The sequence below is a fragment of the Pseudophryne corroboree genome, chromosome 8, assembly GCF_028390025.1.
Source record: "Pseudophryne corroboree isolate aPseCor3 chromosome 8, aPseCor3.hap2, whole genome shotgun sequence".
In the NCBI taxonomy this organism is placed as follows: Eukaryota; Metazoa; Chordata; class Amphibia; order Anura; family Myobatrachidae; genus Pseudophryne; species Pseudophryne corroboree.
The window spans coordinates 77,575,121-77,601,399 of record NC_086451.1 but is presented as its reverse complement, the minus strand read 5'-3'; the positions used below and the strand labels follow the sequence as shown (position 1 = coordinate 77,601,399).

Sequence of the window (26,279 nt, the reverse complement as noted above, 5' to 3'; positions counted from 1 at the left end):
ATTATTAATTGAGGGGCACCACCGTACCTGGTGGGCCCATATGATAGATCATAAACATCAGTGGTTATCGGGGCCGGTGGCCCTATTTTTTACCCCGTAGGGGCGGAGCGTACCTCCGTCCCTACAACGGTTGGTGGGCAGGGGTGGTGGCAGAAGGTCGACCCCTGGCCTTGGATTTTTGGATTTCCGATGTCTGGGATGGAGGCAGGAGGCCGATCCCGGAACATCTGGGGCAGAAGGCCCCCTCACACATATGTTTTTTATTGCTCGGGATGGAGGCAGGAGGACAATCCCGGAACATCTGGGGCAGAAGGCCCCCTCACACACACATGTTTATTGCTCTATTTCGTCATATAATTTTGGATTACCTTTATTAAGTTCTTTATCATGCTTAACCGTTCTTCTCCCCGCCACCTTAGTTAGAGAGGGAAGTCTGCATTCTTAGTTTTAGTATTAATAGGCCTCCCTCTCAGTCAAAATAAAAAGCTGACCCCTTTCACGCCAATTATGGTTGTTGTGTCTTTATTTATTAAGATAAGTGTGCTTGAGTGGCGTGCGTATGCATCTGACGTGTGAAGTTTATGTTTTTTACATAGGCAAGTTTTCCACAAAGCTTAAATAAACTTCACCCACCGTCCATCCGCCTCCGTCTGTGGTCATGTCACAAAAGACTTGAAACCCTGAGGGGTAGTGAATGGGGAATACGGAATAGACACCATCTTCCTGGTGTCCGCTCATGAAGATATCGTAACAATCCCGGGGTTTGGAGCCTACAAAATAAAGTGGTACAATTATATACTGTCAGACAGAAAGTGATTTCATGGCAAGAGAAAAAAAATCGGAGTCACGGTGTCGGATAATTCCATCGCTGGGCAAATGTTTAAATTAACTCACAAAAATTTCCAGGGAAAATGCTAGAGCTACACGGATGACTTTCTTCCTAAGATTTATAGTCCTGTCAAAATGGCAGCACTGGGTGAAGTGGCTGTTCCTGGCTATATACACAGAGACAGGGCTGGGAGGGCTGAGAGCGAGGCTGTGCTATCATGTATAACTGCTGTTCATGTAACCAGCCTAGAAGGGAATGATGCTCCACATACAGAGGGCAATTTACAGCTGAGGGGGAAGAAACGGAAAAAGTCAAATTAGATTCTTTGGGATGCCCGGCAAACCATTTTTGTGTCTTATTTTAACGGTTAATGGCAACTTCATTACTAAAACCAGTAGAAAGCTGGCTAACAATTCATTGCATCAGCTACAATAAAACTGAACTGAAAACATTAACTACCATGGGCACCATGTTTCCAGAGACCTGCGCATGTGCAGTAGACTCTGACATAGTGCCCTCTCCTTTCTTAAAACGCCCTTGACTGAATTGCTTCAGTAATTAACTTGCGGCAAGTTGGATACTTAAAAATCGGGGTGCCATCTTGCCCTCGATAATGAATATGTTCCCTTGTCCTAAAAAAAGTAGATTACCCTTTGTAGGGCCAGTTTTGATCAATTTCCCAAATTGGAACCAATTATACATGTGACACTTCAACTGCTGCAGAACTACACATCCCAGCATGACCTACCACCAGTTTAGCATGCCCTAACAGCTAAAATGTGGCAGGACATGCTGTATTTCCACAGTCAATGGAGTGTCACGCGTTGCTTACCCCTGTAGTCTATAATCTCTGTCTAACTGTGCAGCAAGTATGAATGTCCTGCCCGGTTTTAGTAAATGGACTAAACTTCTGCGCCTTGTTTTATGCAGGTCTCAGACACTAGCACTTATTGACTGACACTGCATTCTCTGTAGGTGCAAATTGCTACTGAACTACATCAACAGTCAACAATTTGCTTTCATCTCCCTTGTGCAAGTACGATTATAAAAGAAAGAACCTGATTGGCTGTTATGGGGCACTGTGAATTTAGCATTTCAGAGCAAAGCTATTAATTGATAACTAGAAAAGGTTATTTAAAATGAACAGGACTCTTGTGCTAAATATATGTAGCCTATGTTTAGTCCATATCTAGCAAGACCATGGTTCATCTACACATCTATTCATACTTGACTATTTACTAAAATGTAAACACTGACCGGTGGCCACAACATCGACAGCATGCCAACACAGTGTGAATGCCAGCAGTCGCCATGTCAACTATGTGGATTTCCGTTGCAGAGGTAAATATACCTAACCCTAAACCCCAACTCTAAAATTGTCAAAAACCAGCTGTCAACATTCTATTGTTGACATTCACATGTCGGTGTTCTGTCATTGCTGACAATGTGAATGACATATTGAACTTCGATATTCATTCTGAATGTTTATCTTCGGGAGAGTAGACTAGCCTCTCAGATCCCGCCCACTTCCCCCAGGGGCTTGATTACAGGAAATGCGACATTGCGACAGTGGGGGTGATTTACAACGTCACTCCCTTCCCCTGCACCGCCGCTTGGATCTCATTTGCTGGGATCTCCCAGATCATTAAAAAGTCAGAGTTTGTATGTAATCAATACAAGTTTGGGGGTGGACCCCAAATCGTATGTCGCACACAGATGACACAGCCCAAGAATGGCCTAATATCACATCTGAAACCCATGATTAATTCAGCTTTTTATCTTTCCTCACTATACTACTAGTTCAGCTTCATTTATGGATCGTATAACTCAGTACAATAAGGGGCCTTTTTTTAATTCTTCTTTGAGTTCCTATATTTGCAGATTTTTAATCCTAAATGACACAAGAGACTTAGGGGGACATTTACTAAGCAGTGATAAGAGCGGAGAAGTGAGCCAGTGGAGAAGTTGCCCCATCAACCAATCAGCAGCTCTGTATAATTTTATAGTATGCAAATTATAGATGTTACTTCAGTGCTGATTGGCTGCCATGGGCACTTTTCCACTGGCTCACTTCTCCACTCTTACCACTGTTTAGTAAATGTCCCCCTTAATTACATTTCAGGTCCATTTCCATAGTCAAAACACCTCACGGCTCCCAATAAACTCAGGAGAAGCTGTATATATGCTCTATCTCCACATGCTCCTTATAATTTAAATATTATGTTTTACAGAACAAAATCTCATTTCTGAGGATTGCAACATTATCCAGCAAAAGATCATCAGTATAAACTATCACGTACTGCTTATAATCACACAACAGATCTGCTCTCTCTTCAATGGATGCTAAGTGGCCCTATAAAAATAGGAATACTGTATGCCTTGCAAATATTCTTCAGGGCAACAGCACTTGCTGGCTACCAATATATATAGTGGCGTCAATAAGATAGAAACATAGGGCATATGTAATATAGTCCGATCTTGCCGGAGCTGCGGGATGCCAGACGATTTCAGACATTTTTTAAAGCGGCAATCATTTACAAAAGCATTGTTTTGCCTTGTACATGATTGCCACTTTAAAAAAAACGTCCAAGAAGAGCCAGCATCCAGCACCTCCTTACATATGCCCCATAGAATCTGACGACAGATAAGAACCACTTGGCCCATCTAGTCTGCCCTAAACACATATACATGAACACACTTAAACAGTAGGGTTAATTTTTGTTGTTTGTCGGGAGACAGTTAACCTACCAGTATATTTTTGGATTGTGGGAGGAAACCGAAGTACCCAAAGGAAACCCACTCAAGTACAGGGAGAACACACAAATTCCACACAGTTAGGGCCATGGTGGGAATCAAAGCCATGACCTCAGTGCTGTGAGGCAGCAACGCTAACCATTACACTATCCGACCTAAGTTAAACAAAATATGTCCCAAATCGGGATGTAGTCATAACAAGGACTACAATGTCGTCAGTTACGATGTTGACCTTGTTAAAATGCCGACAGGACACGTCTACATTCTCAGAACATGAAAGCTGACATTGGGGTTAGGCTTCGGGACAGAAGGAACTAGGGGGAGGTTAGAGATAGGCTACAGGGGGTTGGGGAGAGGGTTAGGCACTAGACAGAAGTTTAGGGGCAGGGATAGAGTGATTAGGGATAGAGTGACTGTGCTACTTAGAACTCCGCTCCATGAGATTACTCCACCAGGAGTGACACTACCATGGACCCAGAAGAAACCACTGGAGCCCACGCAGCCATTGGGTGCAAGTAAGTCACCGCTGGGCCACCAGGGACGATTTGTCGACATTCTAACATGTTGACAATTCATCAGTGTCTACATGCTGAATGTCGACACGGCCAACATTGACATATCATACCACACCTGTCCCACTAACTCACAACATGGGCCCAGTAAGCTATAGCCCCAAATCCTAACTTACAAGTGCACTCCTAAATTCACCCGCTGAGTCTCAGCTGACGCCTGGGACTTAATGGCGTCAGTAAAGAATGTTACACATTTGGTCAGAATGCATAGTGGACCTGTAAGGTCTTAAAGCAAAATTATTCAGTTCTCTGTTGTAATAAAATAAGGCTTTTAAACCTCTCCTTGAGTTCCCTTTCCCTGCCTCATAATTACATGAGAGAACGTTCTATTAGCTCTTTCAGCTTAACAGCAGAATTATTTCAACCTAAAAATATAAGTTGCCTCCTGAAGTGTAAAGCCAATTCCCGCCTCAGTTTTCTGAGATCAGCCAGTATGACAGAGAAATCAGGAACGCACCTTTGCGAGATATGCATCGAAGCATGGTCATTACATTTCTGGTGGCATCTTGTCAAATTAGAGACTCACCATTGGTGCATCCACGGGGCCTGGCGTTTCTAGCCGGTGCCCGTACTAGATCTCCCTTGCCACGGGATCGGCCATGTTCTCTTTGCACCGTGTCCAGCACTTCGCTCACTGAACTGACCAGCTGTGCTACGTGGCTTTGACCCTCCGAAAGAAGCTGGAGAGACACAGAGGACATCAGACCCAGTGAGGACTTGTAGAGCCTTATGGTATAACAGTCTAACAAAGAAAAGATGGGTAGATCCGGAGACACCTTTTTTGTGAATTTGGATATTTGCAGGGTATAATAAACAAAATGCATGCCGTATATAAAATCGAAATATACACAAAGATATGTACAAATAGTCAGTGGCACAATATAACTAATAATAATAATAGCAGTGGAGTAACCCTATGGGTCTTATGTAACAGGCCACGGGCGCGAATCCAGCAATTTAGCTCATAATTTTAAAGTGGCAATAACTTCAAACTTTTAAATTGTTGCCCCTTTAAATTGCAGTGTGTATAGCTTAAAGACTTGGTGCCCAATAATGATCCAATGAAGATCAGTTGGATCATTATTGGGCATATTGGTATAGATAAGGTTAAAGGATGGCAGCTAATGCTCAGCATGTGAAATATTCTACCCACAACCACAGAAAAGATCTGAATTAAAACAAGAGAAACAGCTGCGCAATATACCGGGGGAAAAAAAGGAAGGGGTATGAGAGCCGATGTATATAAGATAGATTTATTAACCATAAATGCAATAAGACAATTGATTAACAATCAAATTATAACAATACATAAAACATTAAAAATGCATAGATAAAGAGCACACCTTGAATCAGTATATCACGCTCAATGGAGCGACAGCTGTTTTAATTCTCTGAGTAAATGTCCACACATAGTATAGAAGCTCAGCTGATATGTTAGTTATGGGGCAATTAACAACGGGCAGTCCCGAAATTATAGGCACAAAGCTGGATGGTGAAAATATCGTGAAGAGGCTCAGCTGATGTATAAGTTATAAAGCAATTATAACGGGCAGTCCCGAAACTGTAAAGATTGTAAGCACAAAGCTGGATGATGAAAGTGAGTTGATACCTCTCCTTGTGTGGGCTGGTCCAAAGCCGAGCGTCCTCGGCTGTGTGTCCTGCAGTGCCCACTGATGCGAATGCCGCAGAGGAGAGGGAGCCGTAGATTCACTAAGAAGTTGGAGCCGTATATTGATATGGACGGCTGGCGGGGAAAACAGACCCGCAACTGCTGCTCTTACAATCACTGTGGTTTGCTTCCGAAAGTGGATACCTTTGCAAGGTGTGCTGAATGCCCCGCCTTCTTCAGCACACCTTGCAAAGGTATCCACTTTCGGAAGCAAACCACAGTGATTGTAAGAGCAGTTGCGGGTCTGTTTTCCCCGTCAGCCGTCCATATCAATATACGGCTCCAACTTCTTAGTGAATCTACGGCTCCCTCTCCTCTGCGGCATTCGCATCAGTGGGCACTGCAGGACACACAGCTGAGGACGCTCGGCTTTGGACCAGCCCACACAAGGAGAGGTATCAACTCACTTTCATCATCCAGCTTTGTGTTTACAATCTTTACAGTTTCGGGACTGCCCGTTATAATTGCTTTATAACTTATACATCAGCTGAGCCTCTTCACGATATTTTCACCATCCAGCTTTGTGCCTATAATTTCGGGACTGCCCGTTGTTAATTGCCCCATAACTAACATATCAGCTGAGCTTCTATACTATGTGTGGACATTTACTCAGAGAATTAAAACAGCTGTCGCTCCATTGAGCGTGATATACTGATTCAAGGTGTGCTCTTTATCTATGCATTTTTAATGTTTTATGTATTGTTATAATTTGATTGTTAATCAATTGTCTTATTGCATTTATGGTTAATAAATCTATCTTATATACATCGGCTCTCATACCCCTTCCTTTTTCCCCCCGGTATATTGCGCAGCTGTTTCTCTTGTTTTAATTCGTTTCTTTACAAACACTCACATAGTGTTTTTCAGCTGCGCATCTATCAGGGAAATTTGTTGTTTATCAGTTATCTATTCCTGAGGCGCTGTGTAAGCAGTCTATTGGTCTTCTTTCTACAGAAGAGATCTGGCTAGTCTACATGGACCAATCTTGTCCAATTATGCCATTAACATGTGTGGACAAATTAGACACCTATCCTGTTGCTCTCACTCAGTTCAGGCAGCAGGATGGCCCATGTGTCGCCAGTATAAGTCAGTGGCAGGCTTTACCCATGCCATACCCCCCAACTGTCTTGTTTCATTCAGGACTGTCCCAATTTATGGACTCTGTCCCACAGTGGGAAAATTGTGAGGTATCTCCCGTCTTGTACACCACTACTGCGACAATGTAGAAGTGTTTTGTGAGGTGGTGACTACGACAGACCAGTGTTAGGTTAGGTGTGGCCATTGAAAAACAATGGTTGGCATGCATCAATGTTTCTGATTCAATGGAAATGGTTAAACCATCAAAATGTTACCTTGCGATGGCTATATGCTACAAACCATCAGTCTGTGGGATGCTCCACAAACTCCCACAGGCCATTGTCAGGCTCCACCCACCCGCACAAAATGGCAGGCTCTACCCTCCTACACAAAATGTCAGGCTCCACTCACCCACACAAAATGACAGTCTACACCCACCCATACAAAATGGCAGGCTACACCCACCCACACAAAATTATAGGTGGCTGGCTCTATCCTTCCAATCAGAACAGACTCCCCTCAAGACAGATAGTGAAGCAGTTTGTCAAAGCTGCCAATGATCTGCAGCCAAACCTCCCAATAGTAAATCTAGCATCTAGGCTGTGACAATAATTTTTTATCATTTTTTTGTCTTAAAGAAATGACAATAGTTAATGGCATATAAACAACAACTGGCACATCTGGCCTTACCAAGCAAAATGCAATTAAAGGAGAGCTACCTCTTTTAATTGTATAAAATGAAAGATAAATGAACGCTGCAAAATTTCCATCACATTCCTGTTTTCTTTTTTTACCTGATGCTTTTTTTATATATTGCTGTAGTTAGAGAGCTTTTAGTCAGCGTCTACACCATTTCATGGACGATAATGACAGCTGCACATTATACAAACAGACCAAACGAATACTAAATAGTAGACGCATCACAGCAATAACAAAATTCTTATGGAGTTTTTCCTCTCTGGTTATATGAATTGTCAAGCTTAGTGTTATAGTTTTCCTGTGAGAAAGACGATGCTTTCAACAATATGCCTTCATCATTCACAGATTAACAGTTTAAGGGGTCTATTTATCAAGGGGGAAGCCTGTTTATCATATTCTGGGCAGCATGGATGCTGTAATGGTTAGCATTACTGCCTCACAGCACTGAGGTCACGGGTTTGATTCCCACCACTGCCCTAACTGTGTGGAGTTTGTATATTCTCCTCTTGATTATGTGTGTTTCCTCACACAATCCAAAAATATACTGGTAGGTTAATTGGTTCCCAACAAAAATGAATCCTAGTGTGCATGTGGTAGTGAATATAGACCCTCATTCCGAGTTGATTGCTCGCTAGCTACTTTTAGCAGCTGTGCAAACGCATAGTCGCCACCCACGGGGGAGTGTATTTTCTCTTTGCAAGAGTGCGAACGTATGTGCAGCCGAGCGAGTACAAACACATTTTGTGCAGAACAAGACCAGCCCTGTAGCTACATATTCTGTGCGATGATTGCAGCGACGTAGGTCCCGGAAATTGACGTCAGATACCCGCCCTGCAAACGCTTCGACACGCCTGCGTATTTCCAATCACTCCCAGAAAACGGTCAGTTGACACCCACAAACGCCCTCTTCCTGTCAATCTCCTTGCAATCGGCTGTGCGAATGGAATCGTCGCTAGAAGCAGTGCAAAAAAACGATGCTCTTTGTACCCGTACGCTGCGGATGCGCATTGCGCCCCATATGCAAGCGTAGTTTCGCAGTTTTTTAAAATGATCACTACGCAGCGAACATCATCAGCTAGCGATCAACTCGGAATGACCCCTACAGACTGTAAGCTCCAACAGCGGTGGTGCCGTCGTCTCACAGCTAAGGCTGTCTCAGGAGAGCATGAGCCAGTGATGCCCACAGGGAAAAAAGAAATTAAAAAAATGATAATATAATTTTAGCAATACTTTTCTTATATTTATTATTTGTAACTTCAATATATATATATATATGTATATATATATATATATATATATATATATATAAATAAAGCTTTCCAGTTCCAGTGTGCATGCTCGAGTGTCTTGCCTTTTAAAGCCTGTTATCTACTATACATACATATTGTCAGCGGTCCCCCAATATGTGCCTCAGGGGATACGAGTGTTTCCTAACGAGTTGATGGTCTGCATTCTCATGAATATTGGCTACTTTCCCTGCGTGGAAGCAACAGGCGCACTTTGATATGTTATTTAATCAGCACAGGCTGTTGCCACTGGAAAGTACCTAGAACAGGATCCTACCACATCAAAATGCAAGTTGGATCATTAACTGTAGCTCCCCAGTCTACACACTTTCCTTGATTGACAGGTGGTGCCTGCCCTCGTATTCCTCTATTAACTTTTAATCTAAAGCAATGTCTTCGAGCCAATCAAGGGGCTGCATAGTAAATGGCAACTTTAGGCTGCTTCAGCTTTACAGCATGAACAGTGAGAAGATGCAAAGCTATTTGGTTTAGAAAACGAAATGGTCATTAGTGGTTAGTGGGGGAATCACAATAGTTACATACATGAAGCTGACAGCATACCCTCCAATATTTTACACATGAAAAACCGGTACAAATTAGTAAAGGGGCATGGTCATGGATAAAGGGGGCGTGGTCACGTCCCCTTTCCTATACTTTCAATGTTAATTTGGAGAGTCAAAAATTTCAATGTTAATTTGGAGAGTCAAAAATCAGTACAAAGCCCTTTTTGGCAGGTACAGATCATAAAAAAAGGTACTGTACCTGCCAAAAAGGTACAGTTGGAGGGTATGTGACAAGCAACCTGGCATCTGACTGTGGCATTGTACAAGGACATTTTCAGAGAAGGCGGTTGTGGATCCGAGTACTGCAGACGGCCTGCTAGACGGTCACTGTGTATGGAACCAACTTTAAAAACCTAATTTGTGTTCTATTATTTAGACACACGTGCCCAGAGGCATTTTAACAGAGCAGGGGGCCCATGTGCAGACTCCAGATGGGCCCCCTCCTCTTCCCGACGCAGTAGACTCTGGCATTGTGCCACAGTCTACTGCGCATGTGCAGGTCTCTGGGCATATGACGCCCGCCATGTTTCGGAGACTGAGGGGGAGATGTACTAAGCAGTGAAACGAGAGGACAAGTGAGCCAGTGGAGAAGTTGCCCATGGCAACCAATCAGCATTGAAGCATACTTGCCTACCTGACCCTCTCCATGAGGGAGAAGATGCTCTGTGCCTGGACTTTCCTGGTAATGTATGATTGCCATCACCTGTGATGAAACACCTTTCTTATCAATTAACTAGCTCACCACAGGTGCTGGCAATCATACATTACCAGGAAAGTCCAGGAACAGAGCATTTTCTCCCTCATGAGAGGGTCAGGTAGGCAAGTATGCATTGAAGTTACACTTATAATTTGCATACTATAAAATTATACAGAGCACCTGTATTGTTGCTAGGGGCAACTTCTCCCCTAAATCCTTATTGTACATGTGCGGCGGACATTTTGCCAATGATATTGCAATTACTTACAAGGCATGGTTTTGCCTTGTAATTGATTGCCCCTTTAAAAAAACCATCCGAGTTTGGCGGGCATCCTGCACGGCCACCGAACTCGGGCGTCTTTACATCTGGCCCATTGTTTGAGAAATACACCCCTATAGATTGTAAAATTTCCCGAGGCAGAGAGTGATGCGAATGACTAAATATTCTCTGTAAAGCGCTATGGTATATGTGTGCCAGATATCTGCTGGCTTACGTCTATGCGCGCAGCAGGGCTGCCATGTGTTCTGCGTGACACAGCGCCAGGGAGTTCTCTCCCCCAGGAAACTCTGCTGTGTATGTATGCATGCAATCTTCCCCCCCATTACGCAGGGAACAGAGTTTCACAATTTCGAGAACATCTTCTTTATGACACTAACGTTATAGCTGCTCTCAGTACATATACACGTAAAGGGCCACTAAGCCTAAATTACAAAGCAAAACCAGGGCTGAAACTAGGATTGTTGTCACCCGGGCCAAGTCAGTAAAAAGCTGATTGGTTGGTACTTTATCTCTCCAAGATTTGATAAAACGCCCCCATAGTCTTGATGTAAATGTGAGTTATGGACAGCGTTATTGATTAATGAGTAGTTTTATTAGTTAGCCCATGAGTAGCTTTAATAGTTAGCCCACTTCAGCTTAATTTTCATATGCAAATTAAGAGTCCTAATCGGCTCGAGTTATAGCAGAATCTTTTATAATAGGATTCCGTGTTCCGTCAAATCCTAAATTGTAGAGTTCAGTGAAGCAGTAACTTATCAGCACAGATTAGTGATGTCATCATTTTAATATTCATTAGGATACATTTATATTAAAAGTAATAACATGCAGGAAAGTGAGATTTATAGATTATGAAGGTAATACTTCCCTTACCCCTCAGTACTGTGATATTTAATATCTGTCATATGCACAATATACAGAAATGTCAAATACACACTGGGGCTGATTCTGAGCAGCACGCAATCTGCATGTACTGCCGATGGTCACGTAGTTGTGCCAGTATTTGCAAGTTCGCATGCGGTACACAGATGAGTGCACAAAAGTGCCATCAGGACAGAAGTGATCAGATCAGACGGCGGCGAATAGTGCTAGGCGCTCCTGGGTGGTGACTGGGAGGTGACTAGTATTGCATGCAAACATAGGGGGTGATTCAGACCTGATTGCAGCAGCAAATTTGTTCTCAAATGGGCAAAACCATGTGCACTGCAGGGGGCAGATATAACATGTGCAGAGAGAGTTAGATTTGGGTGTGGTGTGTTCAAACTGAAATCTAAATTGCAGTGTAAAAATAAAGCAGCCAGTATTTATCCTGCACAGAAACAAAAAACAAACACCCAAATCTAACTCTCTCTACACATGTTACATCTGTGTCCCCCCCCCCCCTGCAGTTCACATGGTTTTGCCCATTTGCTAACAAATTTGCTGCTGCGATCAGATCTTAATTAGGGCCATAGTCTGTACAGTGGGCTTGTTATAGGAGTGTAGCAGGAGTGTCTATGTAAGCAGCCACATTCACAGACGCACAGCTGCAGGTATAGGAAGCAATTTGCTGAGATGGAGAAACTGCACCTATTATAGGGCTGGTGCAAGTTTCGATGGCGCAAGCAATGATGGCAACTAAGGATGCACCAATCGGTAATGCTGCATGCAGAGGCGCTAAGAGCGGGCGTTCCAGTCCTTGCACATTTGGCTGCAGGGATATACACAAGGGAAGGACTTTGTAGCGGCATTTGCATAAACTTGCAGACAGGCAACCGCCAACAGAGGACGCTGCATTCACTTTTGTGTGTGACTTAGAATTAGACTTATAACAATTCCACAGAATATAATTATTTGATTGAATAGTCTACAAACTATGCTGCTGCAGTGTCCACTCAAAAGCCATTGGTGGGACTCTGTATTACCACTTTGTGGCTAATAATCGCACTACAGCAGCTGTAAAAAAAATTTTTAACATCCCAATTCTTTGTCTGAGCTATGTCAATTATTGTCCTGTAAATCCACATTCTAGCGACCCAACTGTTGTAACACCACAATATACCTGTATAAGTCTCCCTTGTTCGCTCTGCAGTGCCACCAACTCCGATACCAGTCCATTTTGCCCTTTCCTTAGGCTCTCCCAGTCCACTCGCTGCCGGGACATCTGTGATACCATCTGTGCCACTTGGTCTGCCAAGCCCGCCAGCAGAGCCCTCTCCTTCCCTACAGCCACCTTCAGCTCTGAGTCATGGTCAGTCAGCGCAGACAGCAGGGAGGACTGTAGCCCCTCCAGTCGAGGAAATGGATCAGGGCAATTGGGGTCAATAAATATACTGATGTGAGAGCTGTCGGCCCTTTCAATGGTGACCAGTGCATTGGGGTCTTCCATGTTCGTGGTGATGACTGGTGGAGGCTCGGTGGAAGGAGCGTGGTAATGGTTCATGAACAAAACGGCTCCGGTAACGGTGACTGCCAGAAGGACAGCGACCGACAACAGCACGGTACATAGGATGTAACCACAGCTTGTCCTCTGCAAGATAATGGAGAGAAATTATCAGCTGAGTGTCCAGGGACTTGTAAACTGTAGCAACACCTAAAGATATGTGTACTGATTTACATACAGGGTTATTGTGCACCTGTTACTTACACACAATGTAGGTGTCCCTCTTGTGGGGGCATCCAATATTCTTGAGAATGCCGGCTATCAATTTGTCAGGAACCAATGACATCACTGATGCTCAGAAGTTTTATCAGCTATAATATGATGGTGCTATAAAAGCTAACTTTCAAAACTAGCACTGCTTAAACTGGGCATACACTATACAATTATCTGGCAGATCTGGCTGGTTGGAATGAAAATCTGGTAATGGATGAGAGCAAATGACAATTGACAATTTTCTCCCAACACTGGAAAACGGACAAGTACAGTCATTCATACAAATTAGTTAAATCCGTGATTCAACCAATTTGTCTGAACGTCAGGTTTTGTCCAGTGTTTGGAAGCAATAGTCGATAGTCATTTGCTCTCATACACTACCAAATTTTCATTCCAACCTGCCAGATCTGGCAGATAATAAGAATTTACTTACCGATAATTCTATTTCTCATAGTCCGTAGTGGATGCTGGGAACTCCGTAAGGACCATGGGGAACAGCGGCTCCGCAGGAGACCGGGCACAAAAAGTAAAAGCTTTAGACTAGCCGGTGTGCACTGGCTCCTCCCCCCATGACCCCCCTCCAAGCCTCAGTCAAGACACTGTGCCCGGACGAGCGTACATAATAAGGAAGGATCTTGAATCCCGGGTAAGACTCATACCAGCCACACCAATCACACCGTACAACTCGTGATCTGAACCCAGTTAACAGTATGATAACCGTAGGAGCCTCTGAAAAGATGGCTTCCAACAATAAACAACCCGATTTGTTTGTAACAATAACTATATACAAGTATTGCAGACAATCCGCACTTGGGATGGGCGCCCAGCATCCACTACGGACTATGAGAAATAGAATTATCGGTAAGTAAATTCTTATTTTCTCTGACGTCCTAGTGGATGCTGGGAACTCCGTAAGGACCATGGGGATTATACCAAAGCTCCCAAACGGGCGGGAGAGTGCGGATGACTCTGCAGCACCGAATGAGAGAACTCCAGGTCCTCCTCAGCCAGGGTATCAAATTTGTAGAATTTAGCAAACGTGTTTGCCCCTGACCAAGTAGCTGCTCGGCAAAGTTGTAAAGCCGAGACCCCTCGGGCAGCCGCCCAAGATGAGCCCACCTTCCTTGTGGAATGGGCTTTTACAGATTTTGGCTGTGGCAGGCCTGCCACAGAATGTGCAAGTTGAATTGTACTACAAATCCAACGAGCAATCGTCTGCTTAGAAGCAGGAGCACCCAGCTTGTTGGGTGCATACAGTATAAACAGCGAGTCAGATTTTCTGACTCCAGCCGTCCTGGAAACATATATTTTCAGGGCCCTGACTACGTCCAGCAACTTGGAGTCCTCCAAGTCCCTAGTAGCCACAGGTACCACAATAGGTTGATTCATGTGAAACGCTGAAACCACCTTAGGGAGAAATTGAGGACGAGTCCTCAATCCCGCCCTATCCGAATGAAATATCAGGTATGGGCTTTTATAGGATAAAGCCGCCAATTCTGATACGCGCCTGGCTGAAGCCAGGGCCAACAGCATTACCACTTTCCATGTGAGATATTTCAAATCCACTGTGGCAAGTGGTTCAAACCAATGTGATTTTAGGAACCCTAAAACTACATTGAGATCCCAAGGTGCCACTGGAGGCACAAAAGGAGGCTGTATATGCAGTACCCCTTTGACAAACGTCTGAACTTCAGGCACTGAAGCCAGTTCTTTCTGGAAGAAGATCGACAGGGCCGAAATTTGAACCTTAATGGATCCTAATTTTAGGCCCATAGACAATCCTGCTTGCAGGAAATGTAGGAAACGACCCAGTTGAAATTCCTCCGTAGGGGCCTTCTTGGCCTCACACCACGCAACATATTTTCGCCAAATGCGATGATAATGTTTTGCAGTTACATCCTTCCTGGCCTTGATCAGGGTAGGGATGACTTCATCTGGAATGCCTTTTTCCTTCAGGATCCGGCGTTCAACCGCCATGCCGTCAAACGCAGCCGCGGTAAGTCTTGGAACAGACAAGGTCCCTGCTGGAGCAGGTCCTTCCTTAGAGGTAGAGGCCACGGGTCCTCCGTGAGCATCTCTTGCAGCTCCGGGTACCAAGTTCTTCTTGGCCAATCCGGAGCCACGAGTATCGTTCTTACTCCTCTCCTTCTTATGATTCTCAGTACTTTTGGTATGAGAGGAAGAGGAGGGAACACATATACCGACTGGAACACCCACGGAGTTACCAGAGCGTCCACCGCTATTGCCTGAGGGTCCCTTGACCTGGCGCAATATCTGTCCAGTTTCTTGTTGAGATGGGACGCCATCATGTCCACCTTTGGTTTTTCCCAACGGTTTACAATCACTTGGAAGACTTCTGGATGAAGTCCCCACTCCCCCGGGTGGAGGTCGTGTCTGCTGAGGAAGTCTGCTTCCCAGTTGTCCACTCCCGGAATGAACACTGCTGACAGTGCTATCACATGATTTTCCGCCCAGCGGAGAATCCTTGCAGCTTCTGCCATTGCCCTCCTGCTTCTTGTGCCGCCCTGTCTGTTTACGTGGGCGACAGCCGTGATGTTGTCCGACTGGATCAATACCGGTTGACCCTGAAGCAGAGGCCTTGCTTGACTTAGGGCATTGTAAATGGCCCTTAGCTCTAGGATATTTCTGTGAAGAGACGTTTCCATGCTTGACCACAAGCCCTGGAAATTTCTTCCCTGTGTGACTGCTCCCCAGCCTCTCAGGCTGGCATCTGTGGTTACCAGCATCCAATCCTGAATGCCGAATCTGCGGCCCTCTAGAAGATGAGCCTTCTGTAACCACCACAGGAGAGATACCCTTGTCCTTGGAGATAGGGTTATCCGCTGATGCATCTGAAGATGCGATCCGGACCATTTGTCCAGCAGATCCCACTGAAAAGTTCTTGCATGGAATCTTCCGAATGGAATCGCTTCGTAAGAAGCCACCATTTTTCCCAGGACTCTCGTGCAATGATGCACTGACACTTTTCCTGGTTTTAGGAGGTTCCTGACTAGCTCGGATAACTCCCTGGCCTTCTCCTCCGGGAGAAACACCTTTTTCTGGACTGTGTCCAGAATCATCCCTAGGAACAGTAGACGTGTTGTCGGAATCAGCTGTGATTTTGGGATATTTAGAATCCACCCGTGCTGACGTAGCACTACCTGAGATAGTGCTACTCCGACCTCTAACTGTTCCCTGGACCTTGCCCTTATCAGGAGATCGTCCAAGTAAGGGATAATTAATACGCCTTTTCTTCGAAGAAGAATCATCATTTCGGCCATTACCTTGGTAAAGACCCGTGGTGCCGTGGACAATCCAAACGGCAGCGTCTGAAACTGATAATGACAGTTTTGTATCACAAAACTGAGGCACCCTTGGTGAGAAGGGTAGATTGGGACATGGAGATAAGCATCCTTGATGTCTAGAGATACCATATAGTCCCCTTCTTCCAGGTTCGCTATCACTGCTCTGAGTGACTCCATCTTGAATTTGAACCTTTTTATGTAAGTGTTCAAAGATTTTAGATTTAAAATTGGTCTCACCGAGCCGTCCGGCTTCGGTACCACAAACAGCGTGGAATAATACCCCTTTCCCTGTTGTAGGAGGGGTACCTTGATTATCACCTGCTGGGAATACAGCTTGTGAATAGCTTCCAATACTGCCTCCCTGTCGGAGGGAGACGTTGGTAGAGCAGACTTCAGGAACCGGCGAGAGGGAGACGTCTCGAATTCCAATTTGTACCCCTGTGATACTACCTGCAGGATCCAGGGGTCCACTTGCGAGTGAGCCCACTGCGCGCTGAAATTCTTGAGACGGCCCCCCACCGTGCCCGAGTCTGCTTGCAGAGCCCCAGCGTCATGCTGAGGACTTGGCAGAAGCGGGGGATGGCTTCTGCTCCTGGGAAGAGGCTGCATGGTGCAGTCTTTTTCCCCTTCCTCTGCCCCGGGGCAGGAACGAGCGGCCTTTTTCCCTCTTGCCCTTATAGGGACGAAAGGACTGGGTTTGAAAAGACGGTGTCTTTTTCTGCTGAGAGGTGACCTGGGGTAAAAAGGTGGATTTTCCAGCCGTTGCTGTGGCCACCAGGTCCGATAGACCGACCCCAAATAACTCCTCCCCTTTATACGGCAATACTTCCATATGTCGTTTGGAATCCGCATCACCTGACCACTGTCGCGTCCATAACGTTCTTCTGGCAGAAATGGACATCGCACTTACTCTAGATGCCAGGGTGCAAATATCCCTCTGTGCATCTCGCATATATAGTAATGCATCCTTTAAATGCTCTATAGTTAATAATATACTGTCCCTATCCAGGGTATCAATATTTTCAGTCAGGGAATCCGACCAAGCCACTCCAGCGCTGCACATCCAGGCTGAGGCGATCGCTGGTCGCAGTATAACACCGGTATGTGTGTATATACCTTTTAAGATATTTTCCAGCCTTCTATCAGCTGGTTCCTTGAGAGCGGCCGTATCAGGAGACGGTAACGCCACTTGTTTTGATAAGCGTGTGAGCGCCTTATCTACCCTAGGGGGTGTTTCCCAACGTGCCCTAACCTCTGGCGGGAAAGGGTTTTATAGTGCCAATAATTTATTAGAAATCAGCAGTTTTTTATCGGGGGAAACCCACGCTCTATCACACACCTCATTTAATTCATCTGACTCAGGAAAAACCACTGGTAGTTTTTTCACACCCCACATAATACCCTTTTTTGTGGTACTTGTAGTGTCAGAAATGTTCAATGCCTCCTTCATTGCCGTGATCATGTAACGTGTGGCCCTACTGGACATTACGTTTGTCTCGTCACCGTCGACACTGGATTCAGTATCCGTGTCAGGGTCTGTGTCGACCATCTGAGGTAACGGGCGTTTTAGCGCCCCTGACGGTGTCTGAGACGCCTGAACAGGCACTAATTGATTTGTCGGCTGTCTCATGTCGTCAACAGTTTTTTGCAAAGTGCTGACATTGTCACGTAATTCTTTAATTACTACCATCCAGTCAGGTGTCGACTCCCTAGGGGGTGACATCACTAACACAGGCAATTGCTCTGCTTCCACATCATTTTCCTCCTCATACATGTCGACACAATCGTACCGACACCCAGCACACACACAGGGAATGCTCTGATAGAGGACAAGACCCCACTAGCCCTTTGGGGAGACAGAGGGAGAGTTTGCCAGCACACACCAGAGCGCTATATATATACAGGGATAACCTTATATAAGTGTTACTCCCTGTTATAGCTGCTGTATTTATATATTAGCTGCCAATAGTGCCCCCCTCTCTGTTTTACCCTGTTTCTGTAGTGCAGGACTGCAGGGGAGAGTCAGGGAGCCGTCCTTCCAGCGGAGCTGTGAAAGAAAATGGCGCTTGTGTGCTGAGGAGAAAGGCTCCGCCCCCTTCACGGCGGCCTTTTCTCCCGCTTTTTTCAGGAAACTGGCAGGGGATAAATGCATCCATATAGCCCAGGAGCTATATGTGATGCATTTTTTTTAGCCATATAAGGTTTTTATATCGTTTATATTGCGTCTCAGGGCGCTCCCCCCCAGCGCCCTGCACCCTCAGTGACCGGAGTGTGAAGTGTGCTGAGAGCAATGGCGCACAGCTGCAGTGCTGTGCGCTACCTTATTTGAAGACAGGAACGTCTTCTGCCGCCGCTTTCTCCGGACCTCTTCGCTCTTCTGGCTCTGTAAGGGGGCCGGCGGCGCGGCTCCGGGACCCATCCAGGCTGAACCTGTGATCGTCCCTCTGGAGCTAATGTCCAGTAGCCAAGAAGCCCAATCCACTCTGCAGTCAGGTGAGTTCGCTTCTTCTCCCCTTAGTCCCACGATGCAGTGAGCCTGTTGCCAGCAGGACTCACTGAAAATAAAAAACCTATTTAAACTTTTACTTCTAAGCAGCTCAGGAGAGCCACCTAGCTTGCACCCTTCTCGTTCGGGCACAAAAATCTAACTGGAGGGGGGTCATGGGGGGAGGAGCCAGTGCACACCGGCTAGTCTAAAGCTTTTACTTTTTGTGCCCGGTCTCCTGCGGAGCCGCTGTTCCCCATGGTCCTTACGGAGTTCCCAGCATCCACTAGGACGTCAGAGAAAATTGTATAGTGTATGCCCAGCTTTATACATTCCATTAATAGGCCCTACACACTGGGCGATAATACTGAAAGATATGAACGATCTCGTTCATTAATGAACGAGATACCATTGATATCTTTCAGTGTGGAGGCACCAGCGATGAACGATGTGCGGCCCCGCACACGTTCATCGCTGGTGCCCCGTCGCTTGTGCATGCAGGCCAATATAGACGATCTCATCCATATTTGCCTGCACTGCTATGGAGCCGGGTGACGGGGGGAGTGAAGAAACTTCACTCCCCCCATCACTGCCCCCCCGCCGCCGGGTCGCCCGTCAGTGTGTAGGGCCCATAAGAGAGCTTTCCATGATAACATTTTAAGGGCTCGGCATCATAGAAAGAAGTCTATGGGCCAGATTCAATTAGCTGAAAGGTTCTATTGGGGGTTTACTAGTGTAGGAAAACCTCTCTTATTGCTGCCCACATCCCATAGATTTGCAAGCAACCACAAAAACAAACAAGGTATTACCTACCGCACATTGGGCCTAATTCACGTTTGTAAGTAACGCAAAAAAGCAAGCAACTGGACAAAACCATGTTGCACTGCAGCTGGGGCTGATGGTATGCATTTAAAATACCGCCCATCGGGATCCCGACGGTCGCAATATCGACGTCGGAATCCCGACAGGGATACAATGCCACCAGAGGAATACCGGCGAGGTAAGTGATTCTCCCTCTGTGGGTGTCCTTGACACCTACAGAACCAGCACAGCGCAGCGAGCCTGCAAGGGGTATCGATTTGCTCGCCCAGCTGCCGTCAGTATAGTGACAGTTGGAATCCCGTGCGCCGGGATCACATACCGGTCACGGGCAGATGTAACATGTGCAGAGAGAGTTCGATTTGGGTGGGGTGTGTTCAAACTGAAATCTAAATTGCAGTGTAAAAATAAAGCTGTCTCACATTAGTGTGCTACACGCAAAAGCTGCCAGTATTTACCCTGCACAGAAAGATCTAAATGCACTTCTTGCATGGCAACATGGTTTGTTGCAGACACAAAGTGACGAGCTCTTTTTTTTTTGCTTTACTTACAGACATAAATTAGGCAAAAGCACAGGTCTCTGCATTTTATTCAATATGCCCCTATATCTGCAAATCCATAAACAGTTTAAGGTCTGCAACAACAATGGGGGTAATTCCAAGTTGATCGCAGTAGGAAATTTTTTAGCAGTTGGGCAAAACCATGTGCACTGCAGGGGGGGCAGATATAACATGTGCAGAGAGAGTTAGATTTGGGTGGGTTATTTTGTTTCTGTGCAGGGTAAATACTGGCTGCTTTATTTTTACACTGCAATTTAGATTGTAGATTGAATTCACCACACCCAAATCTATCTCTCTCTGCACATGTTATATCTGTCCCCCCTGCAGTGCACATGGTTTTGCCCAACTGCTAAAAAATGTCCTGCTGCGATCAACTTGGAATTACCCCCAATGTCGTCTGTATGCTGCCGGATTCTAAGTTCTCTGTTTGTAAAAGGGGATGGATATTACAGGCTGTCAATAATAAGTCAAATTCCCAATGTCTCTGATAACGCAGTTCTGTAACAGTCTGGGGTCTCCTATCTCCTATTAGCCTGGAGTGCACAGACACTTGCATAGGCTCTGTAGATCCGTGTGTATTATATGGAATGAGGAGCACACTGAAAAACCATAGCCTTTTGGGATTTCTCTTTCATTTTTATGTGTTTCGTTCTAGACCCAAAACAAGCTGATTCCGCTCAGCACAATAACAATCTCGCGGGGTAATGTAATATGCTGCTTCCATTAGGGACGCGCTGGGAACGAATAATCTACCCTGAAGTGATTTCAAAGTTACAACAACTTATAAACCATTAAGTAGGAAATCCCTGAGGAAGTCATATTAAAGGAGCTCCTAAATGTATTAATAGTTAACACTGAATTTTATTTCCCGCTGTCACTTACAATTTTCCTCCCACTCTTTTATGCTAACTTTCTCCAAGGGGACTCTATAAACTAAGTATGCGTCTATGCCACGGATAAAGGATCATTTACTAACCGGAGACATGGTGGACCCGTAATGTGCCTTTTATGATCAAAAGCGTAATCATAGCTTTTCCTTAACCCAGAAGGGAGATCCAATGGGCAAGTGCTCGAGGCGTGATGAGACAGTTTATCATATGGTGGCTGATATTTCATTGGGCAGTAGGATGCTGGTGCTATGATGACGCGTTTTGCGGTGAACTGCGGTATCAGGGTCACACCCTACTCACTTCTACAGAAAGTTACCTGCTCTTGGATTCCCTGAAAGTGGGAGTTTCATGGAAATTCTGGGAGAGTAAGCCAAAATGAGTGCACAGAAATATGTGACCAGCACATTTCATAGACACTGATTGATCTATGGAACCTCCAATCAATCCACTTCAAGCTAGACAGAGTTGCTGATCCACCTGAGAACATACTGTATGCAAGGTGGAAACATCACTGATTACCTTCCCCTTTATTCATTTCAACATTTTTGTTTTTCTTCTAAAATACTGCTCAGTTTATAAATATGGAAGGAAGGATCCGTGCCAAGTGAGTAAGGTTCACCACAGGTTGAGAGTATGCAGATGTGTGAATAGGGAAACTTCAACCAATAAAGTTCCATAAAGTGTTAATATATAAGACTGGTAGTTCCAGCGCTTCCTCCACTGTTAAATTGGTACGGTGGTGTATGGGTACAGAGAAGGAGAAAATATGTATATAGGGGGTCATTCCGAGTTGATCGCTAGCTGAATTTGTTCGCAGCTCAGCGATCAGGCAAAAAAACGGCAGTTCTGCGCATGCGTATGCGACACAATGCGCATTCGTGACGTACGGGTACAACAAATGATGTCGTTTTGCACAGGGTCTAGCGATGCATTTCAGTCGCACTGCTTGCCGCAGAGTGATTGACATGAAGTGGGCGTTTCTGGGTGGCAACTGACCGTTTTCAGGGAGTGGTCAGGAAAACGCAGGCGTCCCAGGAAAAACGCATGCGTGGCTGGGCGAACGCTGGGCAGGTGTGTGACGTCAACTCCGGAACTGAATAGGCTGAAGTGAGCGCAAGCGCTGAGTAGGTTTTGAGCTACTCTGAAACTACACAAAATGTTTTAGCATGCGCTCTGCGATACATTCGTTTGCACTTCTGCTATGCTACAATACACTCCCAGTGGGTGGCGGCATAGCGTTTGCACGGCTGCTAAAAAGTGCTAGCAAGCGATCAACTCGGAATGACCCCCATAGTGTACACTGTGTAATGTAGACTAAACAGACATCCAACACATAATATGCTCACCATCTGATTTAAGGACTTTGGCCTTGGGTAATATTGATACTCACCGGTGGTCGCAATGTCAACATGCCCCTAGATTTTCCAGCTGTTGTAGTTCTCAGAAAGGGTTGGGTTCGTGTGACCTCCAGTCACCATACCGATGGCAGGATCCCGAATTTTAGATGGCCGGTGGTGGCGAGGGCAACGAAGCCCCTTGCGGGCTTGCTGCGCTTGCCATGCTGCTGGCTCGGTGCTGCGCTGGCCACAGGTTCTGTTCCCACTGTATGGGTGTCGTGGACAGAGTCCCTGTTAGTCAGCATGTCGACTGTCGGGATTGTGAGGGGACGGGATCCCGGCATCGGTACTGTGACCCAGCCGGTCACTTCACTACATCCCCTCAGAAAATATATGGAATACAATAGGAGAAAAATATGTTTTCTCTGTTTCAAGATTGGACTCACCAGATAAGGACTAATTGGCTCATACTCACTCTTTGTTTTTGGTCATTAATTTGAACCCCGATGTCCTTCGGTGACTATGGGGGTCATTCCATGTTGTTCGCTCGCTAGCAGTTTTTAGCAGCCATGCAAACGCTAAGCCGCTGCCCTCTGGGAGTGTATCTTAGCTTAGCAAAAGTGCAAACGAATGCATCGCAGAACGCTACAAAAAAAATATTGAGCAGTTTCAGAGTAGCTTCAGACCTATTCAGCGCTTGCGATCACTTCAGACCATTAAGTTTCGAATTTGACGTCACAAACACGCCCTGCGTTCGCCCAGCCACGCCTGCGTTTTTTCAAGCACTCCCTGAAAACGGTCAGTTGACACCCAGAAACGCCAACTTCATGACGGCCCTCATTCCGAGTTGTTTGCTCGTTATTTTTCTTCGCATCGGTGCGATTAGTCGCAAACTGCACATGCGCAACGTTCGCAGTGCGCCTGCGCCAAGTAAATTTGCTAAAAAGTTTGGTATTTTACTCACGGCTTAACGAAGAAATCTCGTCGTTCTGGTGATCGGAGTGTGATTGACAGGAAGTGGGTGTTTCTGGGCGGAAACTAGCCGTTTTATGGGTGCGTGCGAAAAAACGCAGCCGTTTCTGGGAAAACGCGTGAGTGTCTGGGCGAACGCTGGGTGTGTTTGTGACGCCAAACCAGGAACGAAACTGACTGAACTGATCGCAGTGGCAGAGTAAGTCTCGAGCTACTCAGAAACTGCTAAGAAATTTCCATTCGCAATTCTGCGAATCTTTCGTTCGCAATTCTGCTATGCTAAAATACACTCCCAGTAGGCGGCGGCTTAGCGCGTGCAAAGCTGCTAAAAGCAGCTAGCGAGCAAACAACTCGGAATGAGGGCCGTCAATCACTCCGCGGCGGCCACTGCGACTGAAAAGCTTCGTCGCGCGTGCGCACTGCGCTGCATACGCATGCGCAGAAGTGCCATTTTTTTACTTAATCGCAGCGCAGCGAACATTTTCAGCTAGCGATCAACTCGGAATGACCACCTATGTCATTAGCTTATAGTAGCCTATATATAGTAGCCTTTTTCACAAATTCTGCAGGAGAGATGGCTGCGCATATGCATTGGCTGCGGAGGACCCGAACCAGGAAGCTGCGTGATAGCATTACTCTATCACACGGCTTCCAACTTTTCACCAGGGTGGGCTCTTATCGGAGACTGTCTCCCGGCAAGTGACAAATAGTACATTTGCATGAAAATGCGGATTTACATGAAAAATATTTATCACACCCGCATTACAAATGCGGATTGTGATAAATATGCTCCTTAGGGGGGAATTCAATTGTGGGTGAAGTGGGTGAATTGTCATGTAATTTAAACGCTGTCAACGGCAGTCTGACTTGCAAAGAAGGAGCGGAGCTACGATGCCGTGTTTCAGCGTGAATTACATTATGAAAGTTACCCATAACGCCTACTTTACTTGGGGAGTGGGCCAGCCAGCAGATAGCAATGTCCAGGAGACTTAACTACTCTTGCCAGAGTCTGGGAGAGCCACCCTAGATTCCGGGGTCTCACAGATGTTCCGCGAGAGTAGGTTAGTTATATGCTAATTGCAGCATTACATCACAGCGGGCGGGGGGCCACCATGGTGTGATTCATGGCACTATGCCCCTGCCTAAAATTCCCTGGATTTCCCAAAGGCCTTCTCAAAATATGGGTAAGTATGGTGTCTCGGTGCGCAACGAAGACCCTTGCAGGCATGCTGCGCTCGCCACAGGTTCTATTCCCACTCTATGGACACCCAGAGTGGGAATCAATAGTCCCTGTTAGTTGGTATGCCGACTGTCGGGCTGTCCAACGCTTGTGATTCCGGCGCTATAGTAAATGGCAGTACATGACTACATCCCTCGGAAAATGACTATTTTATAGTATGTTATGCAAGAAATGAGATAAGAAGTTTAGTAGGACTTTCTTAGAGTTGTGAGACATCTCATAGCAGGAGACAAGCTGTCACTATTGTTCTCCTCTGTCAGACAAAGAGGGTGTCTCTCTTCATATAAGGGCAGCACGCAAGAGGAAGCACGGGGGATACACTGCAAAGAGGGGGTGTCTCTTGTTCGTGTTGCTGCTATCAAGCAGCCTGGTCTATGTATCTCAATGTGACATGTCTCATTAATACATTTATTGTCGCTGCCTGCGGCTGAACTGTCACACTGTCATATCTCCATGTGTCTCCCTCCCACAGGTGGTCTCTCCTTGAACAGAAAGCATCTCTCCCTCAGATTTCACTCTCTGCTGCTGGCGGTGTTTCATGACATGAACAATTCTACATAAAGCTGTGTGAGCCCCAGTCTAACCTCTCCCTGGCGCAGGCATCCACAATAGGTAGGCTGCAGCTAGTCTGCCAAATTCTGGAACTTCTCCCTCTCTTGCTCAAACCACCCCACCTCCCCCAGCACCCCTCCCCCCAGGCAGTATCTCCAAATTCCAATTTCTCTACAGCTGAAGATGTTATTTGTACATTGTTAGGCCAGCACCAGAGTTAGGTCAGAGGTTATATGCAGCAGAAGTCAGTAAAATACTATACGCTAGGGATGGCCATCGACCATCGATGATTCTGTTTTTTGCTGATGTATAATACTTTTGCAGATGGTTTTCCTCCATCGATGGCATGGCATAACCAAATGTTTACAATTATTTTTTTTAACTAGGTGCCTGGACACGGAGCAAAGCCGACACCCGCAAAGCCACACACCTGAGCCCTGATTGGCCTGCGGCTCGCTCAATATTAAAGTAGGGGGTGACCATTGATGGGTGAAACCATCAATGGTTCCCTTACAGATGGTTTCCCACCATCAAGGTTATCCATAATATCATCAATGGTAACCATCGATGGATAACCCACCGATGGCCATCCCTTCACTATACGCCCACCTATTTAGACAGGCATCCACAAACAACTTGGGCTGCACTGGCTGGCCCACTAACCTTCCAAACAGATCACAGTAATCTTATGGTTCTAGTAATGAAGCATTTTTTGCTGGAAAAAAACTCTGGTACAGTTTCATGGCCTTTAGCAAAGGGTTAATGCTGGAGGAATCAGAGATTTCGCCACTGTCCTTACAGATCTTTATGGAGTTGGTGGAATCCGGCAATTTGTCAAGTATCGAAAAGCAAAGCTGCAGGTGGCGCTGCCTATAGCTGGTAATGGGTCCTTCCCAGGTTAAACATCTTTGCGCATGTGGGTGTCGCTGCGCCACTTGCGCATTTGACATAAACCCTTCGCTGGCAGTTTTAGGCTGCCAGCAGTCAAGAAGAGGAGACTGCTGAGATACCGGCGAACTTCGCCGGTCATATAAGAACTGATGAATAATGCGTATGTTTTG

General features: G+C 45.8%; 1 protein-coding gene across 2 annotated transcripts in view; it reads right to left on the bottom strand.

Moving 5' to 3' along the window:
* The window catches only part of FIBCD1 (fibrinogen C domain containing 1), a 200,320-nt gene that overhangs the window by 71,638 nt on the left and 102,403 nt on the right, over positions 1 to 26,279 (bottom strand). For both annotated transcript variants that reach the window (XM_063936704.1, XM_063936703.1), the window contains exons 3-5: positions 12,465 to 12,932; positions 4,682 to 4,835; positions 634 to 770 (exon numbers count right to left, since the gene is read on the bottom strand). In XM_063936704.1, coding sequence (XP_063792774.1) covers positions 634 to 770; positions 4,682 to 4,835; positions 12,465 to 12,932 — 759 coding nt within the window. The remainder of the gene's footprint in view (positions 1 to 633; positions 771 to 4,681; positions 4,836 to 12,464; positions 12,933 to 26,279) is intronic.